Raw genomic sequence first — 9994 nt, forward strand, 5'->3', positions numbered from 1 at the left:
TCTCTGGACGTGGACGTCTCTGAGAGTCTCTGAGAGTCTCTGGACGTCTCTGAACGTGGATGCCTCTGTTCATTTTAAAAACAGATTTGACTCGAGTCCAGAGTGCGGCCCTGATTCTGTCAAGGAAATGAGGTCATTGTATCAAGACTCAGCACACTTCCTGTCGAGGGGGTGAGGGGGTGTGGCCGACTGTCCCTCAGTCAGCGCAGAGGAGAAGAACGATCACAGGACGGAGGGAAGAGGAAGGATTCAGTCCAAGGTAAGAACAACCTTCCTTGTCTCCTTCTCTTTAGGATGCTTCCTTTTCCACATGTAAATTCAGATTAAAGGGACAATTCATGTTTGAATGAAAACACATGAACTGTTCATTCACTCATTCACTCACTCTCGTTCACGCATTTGTTTATTCACTCGCTCTCACTCGCTCACTCGTTCACTCATTCACTTGTTCACTCGCTCACTCAATCGCTCACTGGCTATTTCTCAATATCCATACTTGTGCGTACTTGTGCGTACTTGTGCGTACTTGTGTGTACTTGAGCGTACTTGTGCGTACTTGTGCGTACTTGTGTGTACTTGTGTGTACTTGTGTACTCCCGTACTTGTGAAAACGTCATCAGCCTCAGTCCAAGTGCTGTTCCAATTCTCAAGTAAGCGAACAGCGAGGACGGTTCTCAAACCTGGAAGTGTTCTTGCTCCGCCCATTTTTACCAAGTATGTATCGGAGGTGACTTAAGCGTACTTGGGATGGCCATGTATCCCAGAATACATTTCGGCGGAGCATAGCAGCAGATAATGGAAATATAAATCTGAAATAAATATTTTTTTGTGTCCCGGAACAAAGTTTTAAGATCATTTGAGGCGAGAAATGAGTCATTTAGAATTTAAACATGTGGTTTGTGTATTAAGATCTGAGGTATTTATAGTTTGGCAGCGACGTTTGTCAGAGGTGATAAGCTCCGCCTCTGCGGACGCTCGGCGCTCACTGTGCCCGTCACAGAGCAGCGTTACCTCGGCCTGTCCTGATGACATCATGACGTCGCTGTCATTACATGCTCGGTGTGATCCATAGATTTGTCATTTTGATTTTAATAATAAACGTTTTGACTTGATAGTTTGAAAGTTTGTATATTATTAATGTTTTATTTATTTTAACTTTGAATGTTAGATTTATATTAAAGTCGCACGGCCATTGTATCTGTACTTAAATATAATATGTAAATATTAGATATGTATAGTAGTATATTTACATATACATATATATATATACACATATATATATATGTATATATATATATATGTGTATATATATACACATATATATATACACATATATATATATGTATATATATATATATGTGTATATATATACACATATATATATACACATATATATATACACATATATATATATGTATATATATATATATGTGTATATATATACACATATATATATACACATATACATATATATACACACTACTCTACAATCAGAATCACCTTTATTGTCATTATACAGTGTACAACGAGATTAAAGGACAGCTCTAATAGTGCACGTGAAGAGATAAAAGAAGAAAAGAAGAAACAACAAAACAGTGCACTAATACCTTCGATAAAAATTAGAAGGATATGTAAAAAAGTATTTCAAGTATTTACAGTGGGAGCCAGTAAGAGAAATATGCAGTATATGATATATGCATACAGTACATTGTACAGCAGAGTGGATGGATGTTATTTTATATATTGATGAATGAAGACTTTCATCTCACCTAACTCTAACCCCAAACTCCGCCTCTTTTTCACGTTCTCTTTAGACTCGATGACATCATCAGTGTGGGTGGAGTCAGGAAAGATGGCGTCGTGGCTCAGAGTTGTGCTGGTCTGCGTGGGTTTGGTCGCCTGTGCCAAGACGTCCCCGCCGTCCTACGCCGTCCACCGTGCCGCGCTCAGCTTTGACCAGGCCGTGGACAGGTGTTCTCCCGGCGTCCTCGCCAGCCTCGCCACGGAGCACGAGGTCGACGGCGTCCTGCGGCGCATCGCAGAGTCGTCGCCGCCTCAGAGTGAATTCACCTTCTGGGTTGGACTGAAGAAAGCCAAGAACAGGTGTGTGGTCTCCACACTGCCCCTCAGAGGCTTTCAGTGGACGGAGGACGGCAGCGAGGACTCTCAGGTGTGCCGCTGGGCCAAAGAACCTCAGCCCACCTGCACCGCGGTCCTCTGTGCGGCGCTGCAGGGACTCAGTGATGGGTCAGGCGTGACCAGGTGGGGTCTGATCTCGGTCACCTGCAGAAACGTTCATCCCTTCATCTGTAAACTCAGAGACAGTGAGTCTACAAGTGGGATCACCTTTACACCTGATCCACCGCAACCAGAACCATCTAAACCTGATCCATCACAACCAGACCCATCTAAACCTGATCTACCGCAACCAGAACCATCTAAATCTGCTACACTTGAACCTGAACTTCCCGACTCCAGGACTGAACTGCTGGCACCTGATCCTGGACCAACTTCTGGACCTGGCTCTCCATCTGTTTTTGGATCTGATCCGAAACCTGGCTCTGGACCAGGCATGTGGTCCGAGATGTGTCAGAACCCCCTGGTGGACGGAGCGCGCTCCCTCAGTCCAGACCCAGACAACAGCAGCAGGATGTTGGTCGAGTGCTGGTCCAAGGTTCAGCTGGAGCTTTACTGCCGTGGTCGCCCCGCACTGTGGCGTCTCCTCGACGACGCTCCCGCCGACCTCGCCGCTATTTGCCAGCCGTGCCCTGATGGTTTCCACAAAGACGCTTCTGGAACTTGTGTGGACGTGGATGAGTGCAGTGGCGCCCCCTGCAGACACACCTGCCTGAACACCGAGGGTTCATACAGGTGCGTCTGTGCAGACGAGGACGGGCGGCGCCATGACGAGGGCTCGTCGGCGTGCGTGGATATGGTGACCACGGAGGAGGGTGGGTCGCTGTCGGGAATCCTGATCCCGGTTCTGGCGGCTGTGGCGGTTCTGCTGGTTCTGGTGGTCGTCGCTGCGGTGACGGTGAAGTGCTGCCTGATGAGACGAGCAAAAAAACACGACACGGAGACGTCGGAGAAGATGCCCATGAAAAATCGAGACGGTCAGGATTCATTTGCAACGACCAATGAGAAGAGAGACATGTGAGCTGTGAAGAGAGACACATGAGCTGTGAAGGAAGACACGTGAGCTGAGAAGAGAGACACGAGAGCTAAGAAGAGAGACACGTGAGCTGTGATTGGTCCAGAAGAAAACTTTGCGTTCACTTTAATCAAAACGTTCAACACTAAATCATTAAACGGACTGTATGTGTTTTTTAAACTCTGGTTGTCTGTGCTGTGAGCGCCCCCTGCTGCTGAGAACCAGTCTACGTCACATGACCGCGTCTTTATCTAGGTCACATGATCGCGTCTTTATCTAGATCGCGTCTTTATCTAGGTCACATGATGATCTTTCTTTATCATGACACATTTATCTAGGTCACATGATCGTCTTTATCTAGGTCACATGCGGCACGCCGATCATGATGCGTCTTTAGGTCTGATTTTATCTAGGTCACATGATCGTCTTTATCTAGGTCACATGATCGCGTCTTTATCTACATGATCGTCTTTATGTCACATGATCCGTCTTTATCTGGTCACATGATCGGCGTCTTTATCTAAGGTCACATGATCGCGTCTTTATCTAGGCATGATCATCGCGTTCTTTATCTAGGTCACATGATGCGTCTTTATCTAGGTCACATGATGGCGTCTTTATCTTCATGACGGCGTCTTTATCTAGGTCATGATGCGGTCACATGATCGTCTTTATCTTTATCTAATCGATCTGGCTGGCATGATCATCTATGATCGCATCATCACTTTATCTAGGTCACATGACCGTGTCTTTATCTACGTCACATGACCGTGTCTTTATCTGCGTCACATGATCGCGTCTTTATCTACGTCACATGATCGTGTCTTTATCTGCATCACTTTATCTAGGTCACATGACCGTCTTTATCGTCTTCTTTATCTGTCATGTTCTTTATCTATGACATGATCGCTTTATCTGCGTCACATGATGCGTTTTATATCTGATCAATGATCTCGCCACATGATCGCGTCTTTATCTGTGTCGCGTCTTTATCCACATGATCGTGTTATCTCGTCACATGGTGTGCGCTTTATCTGGTCACATGATCTTTATCTGTGTCACATGATGCGATCTGCGTTATCGGGTCGATCGCGTCTTTATCTGTGTCACATGATGCGTCTTTATCACATGATCGCTTTATCATGATCGCGTCTTTATCTGTCACATGATCGGCTTTATCTGTACATGATCGCGTCTTTATCTGTGTCACATGATCGGCGTCTTTATCACATGATTCTTTATCTCGTTCACATGATCGCGTCTTTATCTGTGTCACATGATCGCGTCTTTACAGACAGACAGACAGACAGACACACACACACCCTTGTTGCTGCTATCACTAAATTCAAATGTCAGATTTTGTAAATTTTAGACTGAACTCAGTGACACAAAGTGACCACACGAGGCAGAGGAGCAGGAGCTCCTGTGTGTGTGTGTGTGTGTGTGTGATGTTAAAATCAGTATTTTTCTCTCTGAGGTTTGGTGTGTGAGTTATTAACACACATGAATATTAACATGTTAAAGCTGAAAATAAAACGTCTGTAAATGTATTTTTCATTTAAACTTTAGTGTGTCTGTCTCTGTGTATTTGTGTGACTCTCTGTGTGTGTGACTGTATCTGTCTCTGTGTATTTGTGTGACTGTATCTGTCTCTGTGTATTTGTGTGACTGTGTGTGTGTCTGTCTGTCTCTGTGTGACTCTGTGTGTGTCTGTCTGTCTCTGTGTGACTCTGTGTGTGTAAAATGTCCAGGACAGGAAGTGTGATCAGTATGATTACAAAGTGCTTTTCCTGTTTCCTGATGAACACAGACAGGAAATGACTCCGCCCCCTCAACTGACTCAATGGAGACCCTGATGCTGGATCTGTGGTGCAAAAGACCCCTGGTAAGTGCAACACGCACACGCACGCACACACACACACAGACACACACTGCCCTCCTGTGGATGACTGTCCTCACTTCACCTGCATGTTATCTAATGACATCATGTGTTGTAGATTATTATTATTGTTATTATTATTATTAATAATAATAATAATAATAATAATAATATTAATACTACTACTACTAATAATAATAATAATATTAATACTACTAATACTAATAATAATAATAATAATAATATTAATACTACTACTACTACTACTAATAATAATAATAATAATATTAATACTACTACTACTAATAATAATAATAATATTAATACTACTACTACTAATAATAATACTACTACTACTACTACTACTACTACTAATAATAACAATAATAATAATAATAATAATAACAATAATAGGGGGTGGCGTGGCTCAGTGGTTAAGACCGGTACCCTATGTGCGAAATACATCATGGTCATAATGGTCGCAAGTTCGATTCCACCCCTCGCTGACTGTTTTCAATTCCATTGTAAGTCGCTTTGGATAAAAGCGTCTGCTAAATGACATGTAATGTAATGTAATAACAATAATAATGATCATGTGACTTGTCTGTAAACATCAGGATCAACATTTTTATTCCAAAAAAACAAAAAGGACAATTCCACAGTTTTGATGCAGTTCAGCGAGGTTGAGCCAGAAGTCCGGCTTTAGCTGCCAGAGCCTCGTTCTGCTGGATGTGATACTCCTGGAACCTCATGGAGATCCGCTGAGTCATCTTTAGATACTTCTGCAGGCATGACTCAGAGCAGCTGGACTGAAACAACCAGACACGCCCACACGTTATACATGACACGCCCACACGTTATACATGACACGCCCACACGTTATACATGACACGCCCACACATTATACATGATACGCCCACACATTATACATGATACGCCCACACGTTGCATCACCTCCTCTGGTTTGACGTCTCTGGTCGTGAAATCTTTGACACAGTCCATGAAACAGTTCTCCGTCACTTTGTTGTACGTCCCCAGAAACTCTTTAAACTGAAACAGGAAGAGAAGGAGGTTATAACATGAGGCCCCGCCCACACACACACACACACACACACACACTACAGTGTCACTCACCTGTTTGATCTGATCAGATTCGCTCACCTGCACAGCCATCACTCACTCTGTAAACAAACAACACCGTCAGTGAAAACACACACACACACACACAGACAGAGACACACAGACAGAGACAGACAGACACACACACACACACACACACAGACAGACAAGAGACATGCACACAGACACACACATAGACAGAGACACAAACACACAGACAGACAGACAGACACATGCAGACAGACAGACACACAGAGACACAAACACACACACATACATACAGAGACACAGACACAAACACACACACATTAAGAAGTAGAGACACAAAATATATAAAGAGATGCACATACAGACAAACACACACACAGACAGACAGTGAGGAGGGCCACACACATGAGACATACACAGGATAGAGTATTATTACACACACACACACACACAGAGCACACAGACAGATAGAGGGCTACACAAATGCAGGATGGACAGAGAGGCAAAACACACAGGAGGCCAAATACATAAAGCACACAGACAGAGACACACACACACAGACAGAGACAGACACACACACACACACACACACACAGACAGACAAGAGGAGCAGCACACAGACACACATAGACAGAAGAAACACAATTGCAGAGCCGACAGATTGCCACGAAGATGTATGGCACACAGAGAGCCACAAATACACATACAGAGACACAGACACAAACACACACATAGCTGCCACAGAGACACAAACACACATAAAGACATACACACATGACACAGATACAAAACACACACACAGACAGCATAGGAGGGCACACACACACACAGAGACACACACACAGACACACACACACACAGACAGACAGAGACACAAATACACAGAGACACACACAGATGTATAGAGACACACAGACAGACACAAACATACACAGACAGACAGAGACACACACACAGACAGAGTATTACTGCACACACAGACAGACACAACACACATAGAGACACAAACACAGACACAAACACACAGACAGCCAGAGACACACACACACACAGACAGACAAGAGACATGCACACAGACACACACATAGACAGAGACACAAACACACAGACAGACAGACAGACACATGCAGACAGACAGACACACAGAGACACAAACACACACACATACATACAGAGACACAGACACAAACACACACACATACATACAGAGACACAAACACATAAAGAGACACACACACAGACACAGACACAAACACACACACAGAGAGACACACACACACACAGACAGAGAGACACACACACACACAGACACACACACAGAGACAGAAACACACAGAGACACACACACAGACAGACAGACAGACACACAGACAGACACAAACACACACACAGACAGACAGAACACACACCAGACAGACACACACAGACAGAGACACAAACACAGACACAAACACACAGAGACACACGCACACAGACAGAGACACAAACACACAGACAGAGACACACAGACAGACACACACACACACAGACATAGACACAAACACAGACAGACAGAGACACAAACACACAGACAGACACGCACACAGACAGAGACACGCACAGAGACAGAGACACACACACAGACAGAGACACACACACAAACCTGGCTCAGAAACACCGAGTGAAAAAAGGTCCAATGTTCAATAATTGTACTTCCGGTAAATGACACGCGCGTGCAGATCAACGTATAAACACTGAGTTTATGTCGGTGTGAAAATAGTGTTTAAAGAACGGCTCGTGACGAAACTGTGACCGTGAGTCCGACTGTGTGTCACACTAAACACCGTCCGGAGGAAACATTTCCGCCTTCTTTCTTCTTCTTTGAGCTTTTTATGATGGTTTGGTGTATTACTGCCACCATCTGGTGAGGAGTTGGACTCAAACTGTGGGATTCAAAGTGGAACTTTGAATCTGTTACTGCATATTTATAGATACATTTATGTATACTACATATATATCTGTATATATATATAGATATATACTGTGTATATATCTATATATATATATATATATATATACAGAATTTATATACATATGTATGTATATCTATGTATATATATATATACACGTATACATATATGCATAGATATATATGTATACATATACATATATACCTATATAACACATAGATATATGTGTATATATGTACATATTTATGTATACACACATATACAGTAGTCTTGTCCATATTCTTTATTAACTCGACTCTTACGCCCCCTGGTGGTCGTTGTAGAAACGAGGGCTAACCTGATGAAATGTGATGGCTGAGGACACTTTAATGTCTATGTTTCACATTTAAAATGGAAGAATCTTCTGTTAACAGAACACTTTCCAGCTGACTGTGATCAACAGACACCAATAACGCTGAGATTTAGGATCCACCACTGAATGGATAGAAGACGGTGAAAGAAGCACAGCATATTATAGACTCTGTCTTCCTGCAGCTGGACGATGATTCAAAGCTAGTGAGCTGAGCTTCTGTGGAAGTTTATTCAGCTAAAGCTTCAGAAACACAAAATATGAACTTGTTATTGTCTGTGGATTTAAAACGCTGCAAGAATACCATCACTCAGTCTGGAGACCTGGTCATCTTAACATCTTTCATGAATCCTTTGAGGATTCAAAGTTTTAACGAATATTAGTCTGCTTTAGGACGGTAAATACTTTCAGAATCAGAATCAGAATCAGAATCAGAAGAGCTTTATTGCCAAGTATGATTTGCACATACAAGGAATTTGTTCTGGTGACATAGGTGCATACAAGCATACAAAGTTTAAAAAAGAAAGTGAAACAGTAAGAAGTTAAGTGAAACAGTAAAACAGTAAAAGTTAAGTGAAACAGTAACGTATTGTATATATACACAGTATATAAATGTTTTTTGTTTGTTTTTTTTTGTTTGTTTGTTTGTTTTTTTAAAGATGAAAAAGAGCACTACAGAAGAGCAGTAAAGAGCAGTACAACTGGGCAGTAAGTGAGTAACAGTGAAATATTCACCAGTGCAAAAGTTCACGGTAATGACGTTAATGTAACGCATAAAGGGTGTAAGATAATGTGACATGTAGAGGCAGAGGAGGAGTGTGAGGAGTGTCAGGGGGGCGCTCCGGGCCTTGTTGATAAGGCTCGTAGCAGACGGGAAAAAACTGTTCTTGTGGCGTGAGGTTCTGGTCCTGATGGACCGCAGCCTCCTGCCAGAGGGGAGTGACTCAAAGAGTTTCTGTCCAGGGTGGGAGGGATCAGCCATAATCTTTCCTGCACGCCTCAGGGTTCTGGAGGCGAACAGGTCCTGGAGAGATGGAAGATTGCAGCCAATCACCTTCTCTGCAGACCGAATGACACGCTGCAGTCTGCCCTTGTCCTTGGCCGTGGCAGCAGCGTACCAAATGGTGATGGAGGAGGTGAGGATGGACTCAATGATGGAGGAGTAGAAGTGCACCATCATTGTCTTTGGCAGGCTGAATTTCTTCAGCTGCCGCAGGAAGTACATCCTCTGCTGGGCTTTTTTGATGAGAGAGCTGATGTTCAGCTCCCACTTGAGGTCCTGGGTGATGATAGTTCCCAGGAAGCGAAAGGAATCCACAGTGTCAACTGTGGAGTCACAGAGGTTGATGGGTGCAGGTGAGGCTGGGTTCTTCCTGAAGTCCACGACCATCTCCACTGTCTTTAGAGCGTTGAGCTCTAGGTTGTTTCGGTTGCACCAAGTGACCAGCTGGTCAACCTCCCACCTGTAGGCGGACTCGTCACCATCAGAGATGAGTCCGATGAGGGTGGTGTCGTCCGCGAACTTCAGGAGCTTGACGGACTGGTGACTGGAGGTGCAG

At 43.6% G+C, this 9994-nt stretch overlaps 2 protein-coding genes across 3 annotated transcripts in view; one reads left to right on the plus strand and one right to left on the minus strand.

The window, feature by feature from the left end:
* The window catches only part of LOC122764433 (complement component C1q receptor-like), a 3403-nt gene extending 39 nt beyond the window's left edge, over positions 1-3364 (plus strand). Inside the window, exons 1-3 of one of the 2 annotated variants that reach the window (XM_044018565.1) lie at positions 1-259; positions 1815-3174; positions 3238-3364. The exon at positions 1-259 is cut by the window's left edge and continues 39 nt beyond it. In XM_044018565.1, coding sequence (XP_043874500.1) covers positions 1820-3157 — 1338 coding nt within the window. In that variant the 5' untranslated portion in view covers positions 1-259; positions 1815-1819 and the 3' untranslated portion in view covers positions 3158-3174; positions 3238-3364. Of the gene's footprint in view, positions 260-1814; positions 3210-3237 lie in introns of those variants that run through there. The other variant, XM_044018564.1, reaches the window with a different exon arrangement.
* A 2273-nt stretch (positions 3365-5637) lies between these two features.
* On the minus strand, positions 5638-7980 carry timm9 (translocase of inner mitochondrial membrane 9 homolog). The gene is made up of 4 exons (XM_044018566.1): positions 7780-7980; positions 6165-6211; positions 5985-6080; positions 5638-5839 (listed from the first exon to the last, which is right to left on the minus strand). Exons 2-4 carry the CDS (start codon positions 6201-6203, stop codon positions 5705-5707), a joined length of 270 nt encoding a protein of 89 aa, XP_043874501.1. The 5' UTR covers positions 6204-6211; positions 7780-7980; the 3' UTR covers positions 5638-5704.
* Positions 7981-9994: the final 2014 nt, after the last annotated feature.

The sequence above is a fragment of the Solea senegalensis genome, unplaced genomic scaffold (assembly GCF_019176455.1).
Source record: "Solea senegalensis isolate Sse05_10M unplaced genomic scaffold, IFAPA_SoseM_1 scf7180000017396, whole genome shotgun sequence".
NCBI classification, from domain to species: Eukaryota; Metazoa; Chordata; class Actinopteri; order Pleuronectiformes; family Soleidae; genus Solea; species Solea senegalensis.

Coding starts and splice junctions, on each gene's coding strand:
- timm9 (XM_044018566.1), bottom strand. CDS start 6,203: ATGGCTGTGCAGGTGAGCGAATCTGATCAGATCAAACAG. Junction 6,081..6,164: donor AATCTGATCAGATCAAACAG/GTGAGTGACACT, acceptor TTCCTGTTTCAG/TTTAAAGAGTTTCTGGGGAC. Junction 5,840..5,984: donor GAGACGTCAAACCAGAGGAG/GTGATGCAACGT, acceptor TGGTTGTTTCAG/TCCAGCTGCTCTGAGTCATG.